Source organism: Arvicola amphibius, chromosome 11 (genome assembly GCF_903992535.2).
Source record: "Arvicola amphibius chromosome 11, mArvAmp1.2, whole genome shotgun sequence".
Taxonomy (NCBI): domain Eukaryota; kingdom Metazoa; phylum Chordata; class Mammalia; order Rodentia; family Cricetidae; genus Arvicola; species Arvicola amphibius.
Window position 1 is genome coordinate 17,579,747 of NC_052057.2, and position 17,687 is coordinate 17,597,433.

The 17,687-nt window shown below is 42.9% G+C and overlaps 1 protein-coding gene across 1 annotated transcript in view; it reads left to right on the forward strand.

Moving 5' to 3' along the window:
• The first annotated feature begins 10,556 nt into the window (after nucleotides 1–10,556).
• Nucleotides 10,557–17,687, forward strand: part of Gpr149 (G protein-coupled receptor 149) — a 50,665-nt gene continuing 43,534 nt past the window's right edge. The window contains exons 1-2 of the mRNA XM_038346923.1: nucleotides 10,557–11,534; nucleotides 12,414–12,606. Coding sequence (XP_038202851.1) covers nucleotides 10,557–11,534; nucleotides 12,414–12,606 — 1,171 coding nt within the window. The remainder of the gene's footprint in view (nucleotides 11,535–12,413; nucleotides 12,607–17,687) is intronic.

The following is a 17,687-nucleotide window of genomic DNA, read 5'->3' on the forward strand; positions in this document are numbered from 1 at the left end:
TGAGACCAGCCTGGTCTACAAGAGCTAGCTCCAGGACAGGCTCTAAAGCTGTAGAGAAACCCTGTCTCGAAAAACCCACCAACCAACCAAACAAACAAACAAAAGAACATAAAATGGAAATGATAATTTTAAAGTTGTCTTCACTCCTTACTAAGCAAGTGGCCAGGGACACATCACATAAGTTTTTAGTGATTGTTTTCTCACTTAGGAAATGTGGACAATGATATTTGTCAGCATATCAGGGTTAGTTTGGGTACCACCCAGTAATGACCAACCCCCAAACTCAACAGCTCACATAAACATCCTTTCCATGGACAGGTCAACACGGTTCTCCAGGAAGCCATAGACCCACCATTAAACTAAGTCTCTGTTGCTTAAAGAAGCCACCACTGTCTACAGAAAGCACAGAGAATTCAAGCATTACCTCTCTCATGCTTACTCCTTTTATTGACACTGTTTATTATTGTGAAGTAGGAAAAAAAGAAACTTAAAATAAAGTTAAGCTGATCTTTAAAAAAATTCATCCAATTTAGAAATGGCAAAGTTCATACCCCTTTACAATGTAGAAACAGACACCCAGAGAAAATTTAAATATTTCTTAAGTTAGCCGCCTGCAATATCAGGGTCTGAGGTGAAAGTCAAGACTGTTAGCTCACTCCCAGCTGCAGCTCCACTGCGAACCTTTGCACGTATTTTGAGCATCCTCACCTGCAACACACAGAAACCAGAAAGCAAGGTAGTCAAGCGTGTCTTTTCCAGATTTCTATTTAATAGAAAATCCAGAACTAATAATAATGATAGGTGTAGCACCCAGCCATTACAAGCTCAATAGAGGCCTGAGTCTTCGTAGTTTACCCTGAGGCAATACCTGGTTCCAAGAAAAACCATAAACTGAGACCACTCAGGCACCACCCAGGAACAGACCATCTAAAGGAAATTCCTAACTTTCCAACCATTGTAGATAGGATCACCTGTCAACATACACCCATCCCTTTTCACCAGGACACCCCTAGACAAATGTCAACCAATCAGGGGTCCTGAACCTTAGAAATTCCTCACTCTCACGTTTGCTATAATAAAACCCCAACCCTAACAGAGCTCAGGGCTTTCTGGCCACTCCAATATGTTGAAAACATGAAGAGTCTGAGTTTGCAAACTTGTGTAAGAATAAAGGCTCTTTGCTTTTACATACAGGACTGGTCTTCAAGTTGGTTTCAGGGAGACTCCATGATCTGAGCATAACAATAGGGAGACTGTTACAGGCCTAAAAGTATATTGTAGCAGCTGCTTATTAATTTCTATCCATCACTCCTTAACGACATGATGCTCATTGTCTAAACCAACTGAAATTTCAAAGTTAAATGTCACGTCAGAAAAAATGACATTTATGCCTTGACAACACAAAACAGGTCTGTGACAAGAACCACAGGTGGGTGGATTGGATAGATAGATAGATAGATAGATAGATAGATAGATAGATAGATAGATAGATAGATAATGGATGAATGGAAAGATGGATGCATAGATAGATAGATAGATAGATAGATAGATAGATAGATAGATAGATAGATAGATGATGGATGAATGGAAGGATGGATAGATAGACAGATAGCTATAAATAGATATATAGATACACATTGCAGGCACATATATATTTTATTCTCTCTTATATTATATCCCATTTGAAATTTCTCTTCCTTCCTATTTTCCAAGTCCTTTCTCAGTACCCACTTCTCCCCTAGATCCACTCCTCCTCTGTTTCCCTTTAGAAAAGAGCAGGCCTCCTGGGGATATAAACCAACTATGGCATGAGGAGTTAAGATTAGGCACACATCCTCATACCAAGGCTGGATGAGGCAACCCACTAGGAAGTAAAGGGTTCCCCAAACAGGCAAAAGAGTCAGAGACAGCCACCCCACTCCCATGTTTTTATGTAGGTGTATTGTGGTTTCTAAAACATGTAAAACTAATAGGTGCGTTCCTCTCAATAGGGGGAGCTAGAAGGCACATTTAGATGCTCCATGGGACTCTTGACTCCATTTGCTGACTAGAGGGTGAAATTAAACCATCAGCATGCCAAAGTAATTGAGCTGCCTACTGTGTTTATTGAAGGGTATACCTGGCAAAGAGGAAGACAGGTATGTCCCACTTGAACAGACTCACGCTCAGGGTGTTGCTTAGTGATTTCACAACTGACAGGCATGATGGCAGAGGACCATCCTATGGGTATGGCACTCACATAAGTGGTTGCCACAGCAACTTTCCCATTCCACATCCTCTGCATCCTTTCAGACCCTCCAATACAAAGGAGGGAAGGCACTGACCACGACTCCTGCCCTAAAAAGTCCTGGGGAATCAATAAGAACTAGCTACTGCTTTCAGCTCCTTGGCTGAGCTGTCTCCCCATTTTGCCTAACAGTCAATTCAGAAATACAGCTACTGTCCCCAACGTCCCAAACACTTTGATTAAACATGTGGTCATTGTTGTCTTCCTCTTCTTTCATGAACTGACTTTTCCTGTCGGATCTACAGCTGAATTTAAGAATGACTGGAAGTGCAGTTCATCAGATGACAGACTGGTTATGTGGTGACTTGACAGAAAACAGAAACTAAAGCTACTAGACGCAATGACTCAGCATAATTTTGTTTATTGTAAGGAAGACTATGACGAGACATTCCTAAACGCATCTTTTTATCTTTAAATATCATAATTATACTGGTAAAATAAAATGCTGTGGTTCCCCCAAAGGGCGGCAGGGGGCAGCAGGCTACGAGACCACAATGCAGGTCCTCAAAGTAGCGACAGAGGGCAGGGGGTCCCGAGAACTGCCAGTCCCAGGCAGGGATGGTGCAGTTCCCAGCGTGGCTATAATGGGCCATGAGTCCCAGGCAGGGAGCCCTATGGTGGGTGAGAAACCTCGAGGGGCATCCAGTCCCACGAGGAGAGACACAGATGGGCATGCCACAAGACCACTCCACAGGTTTCCAAAGGTAGTTGGTGCTGGGCAGGGAGTCACACAGTGGGCACAAGACAGAGTCATGAATAAACATACCATGCAGAGTGAGGTTGTATGTTTATTTAGTGGGTTATGGAGGGGAAAGAGGAGAAGAGCAGAGAAAGAGGCAGAGAGAAAGAGAAAGAGAGAGGGGGGAAGAAGAGAAGTGCGGGGAAGGGAGAGACAGAAGCTGCCTCCTCAAGAGAGAGAGAGAGAGAGAGAGAGATGAGAAATGGAAAAGAAAGGGACTCAGGCTGGAAGCTGACTATCAGCTTGCCTCCGCAGACAAAAAGGGAATGGGCATGGCTCATCTCTTAAAGGGACAGAGCAGACCATTACAATAATATCTGTGCATGTTTATGGGTATGGTATGATAATATAACATGTCTATATAATAACATCAGAGAAATTGCCATTTCTGTCTCTTTGAACACATGACTTCCACATGTGGAAATTTCAGGCTCTTCTTAACTACTACATACTAAATAGTCTAAAGTTAGAGACTGTACTAGAAAACACTAGAGCATCCCCATCTGCCTGCATTTTGATACAAGTTATCTAGCCTTTCTACCCTCCTCTTGCCCGTGGGCCCTGGCCTCTGGAAACCACTATTCCACACTCTGCTTTCCAGGCCCCCACTGTTCCCCTTCCACGAGTGGACTATGCAGGATCTTTCTGAAGTGTCTCTGGCCAGCTCGAGCATGACAACCGTGGCCACAATGGCTCTGGAACACCTTGCCCTGCCATACTCTCTGACTTGCTAAAAAACCATTAGATTAAATTCCTAAAGCTAGCCCCCAAAGTCTACTCCCTCATTTGGCCTCCTGAGGTTGACTACCAAGGTTCAACGAAGTTCAACAATCAGTAGTCCCCTTTGGCTCACACAGTTAACATGCCCAATTGAAATTAAACACGTCATCATAACACGGGGTTTCCCATTTTGCCATCTACCTGTGTGCCATGTCTGTCTCCCCTCTATCCAGAAGCAGTCCTTTGTCCTTCAGCACAAATACCCCTGCTGGCTTTCCCTTGTTCTCTTCTACTTTTTATTCCTCTATCTCCTGTGTTTGTCTCTTATTCCCTGTTCTCTGTCTCTCTGGGGCAAATAAATCTCCTTTGTGCTGAGAACTTGGCCTTGGGGGTCTGAGCTGATACCTTTCCTTTCATTTTCCTTCTGAAAAAAATGCTTATAAAAAGAAATCTGGCACATTTTAGTCATGTCTAAGAATTTGTTGGTATTCTTCCTTTAGTGGAAAGTTGTCATATAGTAGTTTCTTCTGATTTGAAACACTCTCTCCACGAGGGAGCGAGAAAATCTCATGAGACTTGGGAGGTAAGCAAACTTCTCTGTGTCTGGGAAAAGTGAAACCTGAAGGAGTCATGAAGACTGCTCCAGTAGCCATAACCACAGGGTCATGGAAGGAAGCAGTGAACACCTCCCGGGGAAGGAGACTAACCAGGGGGCTCCAGACAGGAGACCCTCAGATAAAATAATATAGTTAAAAATGACCAAGTTTGACCTAGGTGTGTACAATAATCTCCTCAGAGTAAACTGTGTACACTGTTTCCTGGAAAAAAAGAAAGAAAGAGTGAAGAGAGAGAGAGAGAGAGAGAGAGAGAGAGAGAGAGAGAGAGAGAGAGAGAGAGAGAAGAACATCGGAGTTGGAGAGATGACTCAGCAGTTAAGGACACCGCTTTCTTTACAGAGAACCCAGGTTCAATTCTAGTACACACATGGTGGTCACAGCCAGTTCTGGGGATCTGACACCTCCTTTTTCCAATGTTTGTGGGCATTGGACATGCTCATGGTGCACATACATGTATGTAAAACAATAGTACATATAAAACAAATCAAAAAAGTGTGTACATGTGAATGTGTACACATGAGTATGAGTGTGTGTGTGTGTGTGTGTGTGTGTGTGTGTGTGTGTTGTGTGCATGTGTACGCACTGAGATTAGAGGTTTTAGCCTGGGGCTCTAACAGAAGCCAGGTCTGAAGGACAGAGAGACAGGCAATGAGAATGGCTACAGTTGTAGAGGCCAAGAGTCTGTCAGACTCTGGATAGAATGTAGGGAGGCAGACTCAGCACAGCAAGCAGACAAAGCTGCTTTCTCTTGACTCTGTGCTAACCCAAATAGCTCAAACCAGTCCCAACAAGCCCATGGCACTGAGCAAATGTACAGAAGTCCCATGAAGGTGCCCTAGGATGAGGAAGCCAGACAAGTAATAGAACTGACAGAATCTTTTTATACAGTATTAGACTCTGCTAGTTGGTTTTTTAAGTGTCCTTTTAGCTGATGAATCATAAGAGCAATGTACATTACTTGTAATGGCGCACAGCGAACCTTCAGCGCACTCTCAAAGTCTTACCTTCATAGTCCCACTATTTGTAAAGGGATGGTTTTTATTCGCCTGCCACCCTCTGTGAAAAGGTATTACAGAGGTGACACAATACCAACCTCTGAGTCTTTTGCAAAGATAGAAAGCATATAGAAGACACTCATGGGCATCTAAAGAAGGGGGATGGGAGAGCAGATCACACAAGGAACAAAGGCAGGCACAGCTGTGAAATTCTGGAAGTATTATGGTCAATTCTACTGAAGTCTGTGCCTGTGAGTGTAAAAGAGCTGCAAGCATCCTTGAAGTTCCTGGAAGACTGATAGGTTTTCATACCCCACCTTACCCAAGTTGCTAGTTATCTTGATAAACAGGAATGCTATGTAGTGAAAAAGGCAGAAAGGCTCTAGAGGCTTTGGACTGGGCTAAGAACCCTGCAGGACAAACTGTGTGCCCGGTTACCTCAGTGGGAACAACAGATGTGGAGGGAATACATATATAAGTCAACTTGTTTCCTTAAGGGATTGGCAGATTGTAAAGGCCCTAGTCCTGTTGCTTAGGGGCACAAATGCATTCCTATGCCAGAGAGCAGCATCAAGGGTTTCATTCAATTCAGTGTTATGTATGGCCACTCATAGAAAGCTAACTATAATAAGATGTATTAGTTAGAATTTCTATTGTTGGGAAAATTCCCCGTGACCACAGCAACTCTTATAGAGGTAAATAACTTAATTGGTGCTAGTTTACAGTTCATAGTAGTTTAGTCCATTATCATCATTGAGGGAAGCATGGTGGCATGCAAGCAGACATGGTGCTGGAGAGGTAGCTGAGAGTTCTGCATCTGAATCAACAGCAGGAAGAGATAGTGAGCCACTAGGCCAGGCTTGAGCTTCTGAAACCTCAAAGCCCACCTCCTGTGACATACTTCCTCCAACAAGGCCACACCTCCAACAATGCCACTCCCTATGAAACTATGGGGGGCATTTTTATTCAAACTACCACATTCCACTCCCTGGCCTCCATAGGCTTGTAGTCATATCATAATGCAAAATGCATGTAGTCCGACTTCAAAAGTCCCTATAGTCTGTAACAATCTCAATCCTGTTTCAAAGTCCAACATCTCTTTAGAGACTCAAGGCAATCTCTTAACTGTAGCCCCTGTAAAATCAAAATAAAAAAAAGCAGATAACATACTTCCAACATAAAAAGGCACAGGACATGCATTACCATTCCAAAAGAGAGGAAAGGGAGCATAGTGAGGAAATACGAAACCAAAGCAAGGCAAAAAACCAGCTGGGAAAATTCCAAACACTCCATGTCAAAGCACTCTTCAGATCTCCAACTCCTTTCAGCTTTGTTGATGGCAACGTGCTTCTCTCTCTCAGAATGGTTCCACTCCCTGTGAGCAGCTCTCCCCTCAGGTCTCTGTCTCACCATGCTGGAGTCTCCAACATTCTGGAGTCTCAAGGCAATCATCACCTTCACAGCTTTACACAATGGCCTCTCTAGGCCTCCATACAGGGTCACCCGACATATGCCTGGCCTCAGCAGCTTTCCTTGGCTGCGGAGGGAAATTCCATAACCTCTTTCTGGTATCCTTGACTCTAAGACCAGAACTATATGACTGAAGCTGCCATGTTCTGTTGCTTGCTGGGGCTGGACTATGACTCCCTTGTTCAAATATATTTTTGCCAGCTTTCATTTTTTTCAACAATTTCCTTCACTGCCTAAGCTTGGCTGTCCTTGAACTTGCTCTGAAGACCAAGCTGGCCTTGAACTCAGAAATCTACCAGATCTTTCCTCCAAAGTACTAGGATTAAAGGTGTGAGTCACCATGTCTGACCCTTAGCTTTTTTTTTAGAAAAGGGCAGAAATCAGTCACATTCTTCACCAAAATTTTACAAGAATGATCTCAAGGCCATATATTAATATTCTTCTCCTCTGAAACATCTTAAGCTGAGCCCCAGTTCAAATCACCCTTACCACAATTGTCCTCCATGCTCCTATGTAGTAAGACCCACTAAGGCCTGCTTAAAGTGTCCATTTGCTTTTCATTCTAAAGTGCAAAAGTGTTCCATATTCCTCCAAACAAAAACGCAGTCCGGACTCTCACAGCAGTACCCAGACTCTGGTACCAATTTTCCTCTTAGAGTTTCTATTGCAGTGAAGAGACATCGTAACTAGTGTAACTCTTATAAAGGAAACCATTTATTTGGGGCTGGCTTGCAGTTTAGTTTATTGTCATCATCTCAGGAAGCATCGTGGCATGCAGGTAGACATGGCGCTCGAGAGGTAATTGAAAGTTGTACATCTGTATCAGTAGGCAGCAGAAAGGGACCATGAGCTACTAGGCCTGGGTTGGGCCACTCCCTATGAGTCTATGGGGGGAATTTTCATTCAAACCACACCACAGGGTTAGTCATGTCACTAACAGTGATTTACAGAACTGGGGTAAAGACGACCAGGTGCTATGGTGCTGCTCTACAACATCCAACCACCCTGGCGCCTGGTTAATTGAAAGAAAGAATGGACTGTTAAAGCAGGAGTTGATAAAATGGACATCGTATCAAGCTACCCTCTAAATTTGGTTCTCCTTCATCGTGGACAGTGCAGTTCTTAGCCTCATGAGATAAGTGTCTCAGTGCAGTGGAAGGCAGTTAATACTGAAACTCACAGTAGGTTAAAGTTCAGAGAACCAGTGTGTTTGGTGTGCTCAGCCACAAATGGGGCAACTGAGTCACGCCCATCACTGCAGGAGAAGCAGAAAGACCATAGAAGCTAGGACTGAAATGAACAGGACCACTGTAGTCACGGACTCATAACAGCAGGGGTTACATGCACAAGACCCCAACAATAACAAGACAGTCAACATTCCAGCATGCAGGGGAAGGAACTCATGAGCCCTCCAACTCTGAGGCAACACTGACAGTTGGTGATTTCTGGGGAAGGGTGTGGCCCCTGGGAGGTAGACTGCACACCAGTGGATGGTCCCATAAGCATGAGCACATGAGCAGCACAACCGGGACTCGGTGAGATAACAACAAAATAAAGACCATGAAGAGGTGGTCGTTGGGAGATGAAAGGTTCATCTAGGAGGAGTGGGGGGTTGAGTGTCATGAAATATACTGAATACAAGCATAAAATTATCAGAGGATTAATCTAAAACATTATACATATTTTTAGGTGCTTAAATATAGGCGACACCCTGCACGAGTGGAAAAGGACACTCCTAGAGGCTATAAGCTTATTAAATGAAAATACTCGTCCCTGAGGTGGATTATTTTGTTACAGGCTGCTGGTCGAGTAGGCCCCGAGGGTCCACAAACCATAAATGCTATTGCCATTGCTGTTAGCTGCATGCCAAAATGAGGTAATAAGATCCTATTGCTGTAGACACAACACACTTTGGTTGCAGGACATGGAGAAATAAAGTTGGGACTGAGCTTCAAGCTCCCTCCTTAAAGACTTATAGTTCCAGAAGCTAGTATTCAGGCTGCTGGGAGAGCGTGGTCACCAACACTACTGCTTGGCTGTGGATTCTATGTGCTACAGTACAAAAAAAAAAAATCCCAGACAGTGTGTCTGACTGTACCACAATGATACAACTATCCTGAAAACAACAAACAATTTGGGACTTCACATTGTCATATCTGGAGAGGTCATAAGCCCCAGTAGGAAAGCAACGGCTACTATTTTATTAAAATGATGTGATGCGCCCATCAAACTGTTGTCTAAACATTTGTGCTTATGCCCATAGGTCGCTGTTGCTTTCAGTGGAAATCTACCATGGAAGGAAACTTCCTTTTGCAATACATGGTGTACTCTGGGGACTCGTAACCACTAGTGAAAATCCTAAGTGACTGAGGCTGTGGCATATGACCCATGCTTAGTCATAGACAGAAGAGACGGGGTGTTGGACAGCTGTGCATTGGATTCCTCAGGACTGAAACCCTCCCTTCAGGAAGGAAGCTCACGAGACTCGAGAGGTAAACAGACTTCTTCACATCTGAGAAAGCTTAAACTTGCGAGAGTCATGTGGACCCCTCCTTACCATAATAGAAGAAGAAAACGATTGCTGGAGGGGAGACTCTAGGCAGCTGGGCTGTGGAGAGGAGAGTCTCAGACATGTCAAGCTGCACAGAGAGTTCCAGGGATGCAGCTGTGCACTGGTCACCTGTGTTAGGATGGGCTTTTTATTGATGCCGCTGTTTTGGAGTCATCCCTGTTCCTATAAGTAGCCCCAGTAAACACTCATTAGTTAACCAAGTTGGACTTTGGTACAATCATCACTTTGGCCTGCTGTGGGTTCCCTGACTGGGCTGAGTAGACATGCATGTCCCACCTCTCCAGGGAAAGCCTCTCACACAAGGAAAGCCTGGATAGAGGATAAGGAAGGATTTCAGCTATGGGTGTAGCTTGTACCTGTGGGTAGTGATTTCCATAGTTCAATCCAAGCCACGGCAAGTATTTGGACTAGTTTTATATGCCCAAATCAAAAGGCCCTGTTTCTGGTTTCATATAAGCCAAGCTGAGAAGAGAAGCTACAAATCATTTTGTTACAACACTGAACTCTCTCTCCCCTTAGTCCCTGCTTCTCTCCTGCTTGCAGCTGACTCCTCCTTCCTGCAGCTCCCAGGATCACAGGCTGATTAAAGAACACAAAGGTTTGGTGCGAGCCTGTGTTCAGGCTCCCTGTGACTCTCCTCTCTCTCTCTCTCTCTCTCTCTCTCTCTCTCTCTCTCTCTCTCTCTCTCTCTCTCTCTCTCTCTTTCTCTCTCTCTCTCTCTCTCTCTCTCTAGCTGAGCCGAAACCTACCTGACAACCTCTGCCTTTGAATCCAGCTCTGGAAACAGATACATCATTTTATTGTTCTCCCAAGTGACTGCATCAACCTAGAGCTGCTCCCAGCATCCAGGCATGGGGACTTGGCAATCTGCCTGAGGCTTTTCTGCTTTCTTGTCTGAAAGTGGTGGTGGTTTCTCCTTGTCTTATTTACTTAAAATGCTGAAAAGTTTCTTACTGATGCCTGAAGCCGATCCCAGTTTGAAATAATGGGTTGAGTCAGATCTTTCTAACTGAGACATGTCTGACCATTTCCTGCTGGACCAACACATGGAACATCTAGAGAAACTTGGCAGGAGAAATGACATCAGATTCGCAACTCTCACGCTCTGGGAAAACCATCAGACTCGTTGAAGAGGGGAATTAAAATATTAAGGACAATGTCTTTCCTTCTCAGCAACTTAACAAATGACTCTAACCTGTGGAAAGTAAGTCATAATTCTACGGACCTTGTGAATTCGCCAGCAACTCTGACTCTTTCTCTTTTCTGCCTGATCTGTTTAATGACTCTCGCAGCTCTGGTGGGCAGCGTTTTCTCACTGTTTTCCCTGCTGACCATGCAAAACAGAACTGTTGTGTCCTTGCTTGTGGCTTCTTGGTCTGTGGATGATCTCTTGAGCGTCTTCTCAGTGGTCATCTTCATGATTTTGCAATGGCCAAAAGAGACTCCAGGCTACTTCCAGTCCTTATGCACCACCTCCGCCTTACTGTATTTGTGCCAGGGCCTCTCCAGCAACTTGAAGGCGTCTCTTATAGTCTTCTACAACTTTTATACGATGCACAGGACAGTGGCGAGTCAGTCAGCCTCCTTGCGATCAGGACAGGTGCTTGGTGTGGTACTGACTGTGTGGGCAGTCAGCCTGCTGCTGGCCGCGCTCCCACTGTGTGGCTGGGGCTTCTTCGTGCGCACGCCCTGGGGCTGCTTGACCGACTGCTCCAGTCCCTATGTGCTGCTCCTCTTCGTCGTGTACGCTTCCGCCTTTGGGCTCCTGGCGGTTCTCTCCGTCCCTCTCACTCACCAGCTGCTGTGTTCCGAGGAGCCGCCGAGACTCCAAGCCAACTACCAGGAAATTTCCCGTGGCGCCTCCACTCCCGGGACCCCCGCGGCTGGGGGAAGAGTGCTCTGTCTGTCGCCAGAGAACGTTGCGATCCCAGCTCTTAGATGCGCTGAAAGATGCTCCCCGAGCTCCGACTCGGTGCCTGGCCCAGGTCAGTCTTCTGCCTCCGGCTCTGGAGCCAGCATGCGAGAGAATCCCGGGACTCCCCATGGCACCAGCAGCTTCCCAGTGAACCTGGCACAGAAACGCTATTCTTTGATCCTAGCGCTGACGAAAGTCATCCTTTGGCTGCCCATGATGGTGAGTGCATGTTTCACGCGCAGGGCGGGTGTGTGAGCTGAGCCCAGAGGTAGGTTTGGGGAGCCACCCAAAGATGCGCTGATAAGTCCGCTTCCAAACGCTTCCCTTGGAGCTGAAGAAAGCAGTGTTAGGCACCAAGCCTTGGCTGTTAAGTGTTTCTCAATTTGAGAAGGGTGGAGAGCCTTTTCAATCACAGGAGACTTGGTTTTCCTTGATCATAGTCTAAGATCTCTTAAGGCAAAATCTGGGCGTATTCAGAAAGAGAGGGAGGAACTAAAAGGGTTTTTCTCTCAACCTTCTGCGGTCCAGTTTCATCCCTTGTTTCCTCCTGCCTCAAAGGGACGGACCCCGCCCACATCCAGCACCAAGAGGCAGAAAGGTGTGATAAACAAGGGGGAGGAGAGAGGTGAAAGGAAATTAGCTTTTGTTCCCGGCATCCTGGAGTGAGGTGAGAGGAGAGGAGACAGTGGCACTTGCTGTGACCAGCGCACCGGGGTGGAGACCTGTAAACAAAAAGTGACTAGTGCTTTGGAGTTTCCAGTACAGGTCCCACCGGTTCCTGCCCCTTCTCTGCGTAGTATCTCTAGGCTCTAGATTGCCCTGCTTCCTGGGGTAGAGATTTCAAAGGGCAGCAGGTGCAGACCGAGCATTCAGAAAGGAAAGCACTACAACCTGTCTGCTCCGGTGCACCGAGATGTGTCCCATGCATTCCCTAGATCCTGTCACCGAAGCTCCGGGGTTTAGCCAAGAAGCAGAGCTCCTATTGATCAAGGAAGGGGTCTTGGATAGAGGACTTCAACAGAGTGAGGGCTGCGGGAAAGACTTCAAAAGTGGGAAAGAGAAATGAATGGCTTAAGTCTGAAGTTCTTTGCCTTTCAGATTCACATGGTGGTAAAACACATGGTGGGATTTCAGAGCCTTCCGGTCGATACCCTCAGTTTTCTACTAACCCTGCTGGCCAGCGTTGTAACCCCAGTGTTTGTCTTGTCCAAACGCTGGACCCACTTGCCTTGTGGCTGCATCATCAACTGCCAGCCAGATGCCTACTCCGTTGAGTTCGATGGGAAAAAGTGTAAGTCCTCCCCAGTGGCGGAGGGGAAATGTACGTACACTCGAAGGCATTGAGAAAGTTACAGGGGGCGGGATGTGAGAATCCTAGGACAGATACACATGGCAAAGAACGAGAGGAAATGATAAAATTTCAACTTAATGTTGGAAGAGATTTCAAACAACCCTGCGAAATATTGATTCATTTGTGACTTTTACAGATAGAAGGGGGGGGAGCATTCAACTCAGCCTTTTGATATCAACACAGTTCTTTATGTTACCTCCTTCATCACCTTTAGCCCTGAGTAGAAAATCAATCTCTCTTCCCAAATGAAGAGCAGCATTGCTGAGCAGCCTGAGTTTGAAAAGAGATGAACTCCCCCAAAGAACATAAAACTCCCTCCCTGAGCTATTTCTATTCAGTAGAACAGTAAGAAAGGGGTTTTCATTATTTTGATGCCTATTTCCCCCTAAGATATTGGAAATTTCCTATAGTATGTAACCACCTTGCCTGAAAACAGTCCCCCAGTAAATGTTCACATTGTTCCCCAACTGTTAGAAACACGTTATACCCCTAACATCTACCAATAAGCAAAAATTCCCCAAGCTTAAAAAGGGGTGAGGGTTTCTGGTTGTCCTTGCTTTTGGACCTAAGAGTCTACCCATGATATTTACTCTATGAAGTTGTTTATGTTGCTAGAAGGGGGGAGAGAGGGCAGTTGTTGCTGTATTCAGGAGAGGCAGGCATAGATAGAGTCTGGTCACATAGATTCCCATAGATGTAGAGATTAGATAGAGCCTGATCACATCTATTAAAAGAAACAGAATGATTCTTACTCTTCTCAACGAAAAGATGACAGGGGAGGAAAACAAGACCCAGAATGAGCTGTGTATTTTGAGCTACTAAAACTGAAAGGACATGTTTTGTCATTCTAGACGAAAGATAGGCACTAGACGGAATGAACCGGATGGTTGGTTAGTGTATGATCAATAGCTTCTGCTAATTGTCCCTCACGCTGAATAAGCAAGTATATTTTCTTTAGCAGAGAAGAAAGATTAAATAAAACAGTTCATTCCAGATTATTTTAGGGTTATAAAATTTAGAGAATATGAAAGATAGTATTTTTCTGTAATCATTTGAACAACAAGGTTATTTTTATAAATATTAATTACTGACCATTTTCATGTGCTATTATATTTAAATTGTTGACTATCCAGATATTTTCCAATTAATGGATATATTTCTATTGTCGAAAATATCATTGTTTTATTGGTAATAGATGGCAAATTTATTTGTGTCTTTAAAATAACTATAACACAATAATGATGTGTTTCTAGAGATTAATAGCTAAAGCAATAACCACAGAGACAACTGATAGTAAATTATGTGCACAATGTACAATTTTTTTTTGGTGTTTATAGCAATTTATTTTCAGAAGCAGGCCAGGTAAACAAAGAGAGCAGTCATGTAAGTTCTAGCCTTGCTTTAGCTTATGTGTTTAAAGAGCTTGACATAAACAGCAATTGATTCAACAGGTGTTAACAGTAACACCAGGAGAGCACAAACACAAATACTTCTTAATTTAGGGAGACTAAGAAAACATTAAGAAAGTTCCGGTCTACAAAGAAAATGCTTCACCTACAACAAAAAGTCCCTCAGTCAATTTGGCCATCATCTTAGTCTTTCTTCCCCTTTAAAGACTTGGGCCCACCAGTCGGTTTTGCCATGATGATCTGATGCACTCTAAGTACAGTGACCGCAGTATTAGCGGCCAATTTAATAGCCCAGTATTTTGTCAAGTAAGTATCTAAAATATTGGCTTCTAACATATACTTTACAGCCGGAACTTCAGCCTCAATATCCAATCCCACATTTTTGTTTCCTTCTTGGTGCACTGCATAAAGTTTAAGGATAACGTCATTGGCCTTCACACCAGAATTTTCTGCCAGTGCCCACAGAATAGCTTCAAATGCTTCAGCAAACTTCTTAGTAGCATACTGCTCAAGTTCAGGACATGTCTCTGCATACGATGTGATTTGTTTGGCCAATTCAATTTCTGTTGCTCCACCTCCAGGTACAAGTACTGTACTATGTAACAGGAAGAAATTATTTAAAAGCCGGTTCTAACAGTTGACAAATGCTATCTTATTACATTAGGGCAGTGATTCTGTCTTAGAAAATTTAAGATTGTGAGGGAGGTAAGCTTGTACCATTGGAAATGAGGTCTTGGTGAAGTGGGTTAGACAAACATATTTAAAAACTGGGAAGCACCCATATCAGAACTAACTAATGCCAAAGCAATATTACCAGCCTCTTGTTCAAATAACCAAGAAACCATTGCACGGTAACACACACATGTTGGGAGAGCCTGCAGCCAGGTTAGCAGAATCAGTGGTCACATTAGCACCACACTGGATATGAAAACAAGCCTTTCAAAGATCAAAATAATCACTTTCCCCTAAAATTGCCATTACTTTTGTTAGCATTTATTTTAAAATTCTAAAAATAAAAGGTTATCTTTGAAGCCATGCTTTCTTTTACTCCCCCCATATCCTGCCCCCAACCCAATCCCTCGTGTTCCCATTCCCACCCACTACCAGTTTACCCAGGAGGTCTTGTGCGCACATGAAAATGTGAGTGTGAAGGTCAATATGTGAGCATGTAGAGGCCAGAGGTTGACTTCTGATGTCTTCTTTATTGCTCTCTATTTTAAATTTTGAGACAAGGTCTCTCATTAGACCCAGAGATCACTGATTTGGTTAGACTGGCTAGTCAGGAAGCTCCAGAGATTAAAAACCCCAGTGCTGGCATTGTAGACAAGCGTCACTGGTACCCAGCTATCACATGGATCTGAACTCAGCTCCTAATACTTAAGCAACAAACATTTTACCCACAAAACATCTGTCCAGCCCCTTCATTGTTATTTTTAACTCAAACACAGTTAACTGTTCAGTATTATTGTAAGAAATCATCTCCATCAGTTACCTCAGCCAGAATTTACCTTTAATGAAAAGTCATTAAAAACAGAAGTTCAGTAATTAGAAAACATTTTCATTGGTTTAAATTTATGTACAGACTCTGACCTAGAAATGCTGTGTCAATCCTTTCTGCTCCCATCATTATGTTTCTTTCACAAGTTTGAGCAAGAGTAAAGTCATTTCATATAAAGGAAATCTCTTGGATTCTGTAGCCAGTTAATTTTAAATTCATATAACTTTGTAAGATAAATAATCAAAAGTAGCTTTCCCTGTTAATCTCAGCTTTCTCTACAAAAGAGGATGACTAGCACTCCTATTATGTAGATAGACCATGAGACAACATGGTTGATCTACCACCTCATAATTACTATGGCAATCTTAATTTCTATCTTCAATATGTATTTATTATTATTGTGTGTGATATCTAATGTACATATGATTATATGTGTAAGAAAATAACTTTTGGGAGATAGCTCTCTCTTTCTACTGTGTGAGTGAGGCCTGGACTCAGGTCATCAGACTTGAATTGCGAACATCTTTATCTACTGAGTGAGCCATTTCACTGCCCCCCCCCATTTTTCTTGTTACCTCAAACTTCCTTGTGTGCTCCTGACCTGGAAGCAGATGCTCCAGTAGCATATCCTAATCATGCCTTTAAAATTTTGCACATTTTTTACTCACTGTATCTCAGTTACAGTATACTGTATATCACTATACAGTCAGGTATGAATAATAAAATTGGTGTTTTATGGGCACCCTTATTTTCTGAGTGGTTCTAGATTACAAATTTTTCACTTTATATCTCTTTGAAAAAGGGGAACCGATCAATAATTATGTCATCCTGTAGTTCCTCAGCTTTCAATCTGAAAGTACCTTGAAAGTTACAACTTAACTTTACTGGACTATATTACTGGAACAATAAAGTAGAACTATAAATGTCACCGTATACAGGATACAATCATCTGCTTCTGCCTTTCAATTTTTTGATACAAATTTTTCTTATTTATGTTCTGGCTCGCACAAAAATGAAGGATATTGATTAATTCTATTTTCCAGGAAGCAGAACTGAGCTGTAAATCTTTGGCTCTCAGAACATTTCAGTAATAGAATGAGCAAGTGAATGCACTAGAGTGTGTTACAAAGTGAATCAAATTTTATGTGTTATCCCCATAAAAACTTTATAGCTTTTCATAATTTTTCTACCAAAGATAGCTAAATGCCTAACTGTAAAGCACTGAGATATCAGAGCAGAAACAAACCTGTCTTAAAAGATAAAAAACAAAGCATCTAACTGCATTTGACTATCTCTTTGATATAAGTTGATTCTTAATATATGAAAGTTATCTATTATTGACTGACACTTATACACAAAAATTGCGTCACTTTTTGGTACACTGTCTTCTAAGACTTTGAGCTATGCCCATAATTAGTAGTATGATATTTGGAATACTTGCTCTTCTGACTGTTTAATAAAATTTATGTATCCTTGCTAAATTTACCTTGTAATTATTCAGATTTGAGAGTACTCTAAAAATGCATCCATTCACAAAATTACACATGCATTCATTTAAAAAAAACAAATGTATTCTGAGTTTACTTGTATGAGAAATGTCAAATGTTGCCAAATATGACTCATACCTAAGACCCAAAAATTGAGAGAGAAAGGCCAAGAGTTCAAAACCAGCCTGTGCTACCTGGAGAATTCAGCACCACCCTTATCTCCATAGTGACAGTCAGAGATAGAAGATTTATTTATTTATTTATTTATTTATTTATAGTTTAAAAGCTACATGGCAAACTATGTTCTCAGTTTAATTTGCATACTTGCAAATATAAATGTCAGAAGTATATAGATAAAAACAGCTGCAGTGATTATATCTTCATACTACATCATAATATGAAGATTATTTTATAATCAATTTCTAGGGCAATAGACAATATAGTACTTTTTAAAGTAAAAAAATAGAAACTATAAAATTGGTGAACTGAGGGGCTGGAGAGATGGCTCAGCAGTTAAGATCACTGGCTATTCTTCCAGAGGACCTGGATTCAGTTTCCAGCACCCTCATGACAGTTCGCAGCTGTCTGTCACTCAGTTCCGTGGGATCTGACACCTTCACACCCATA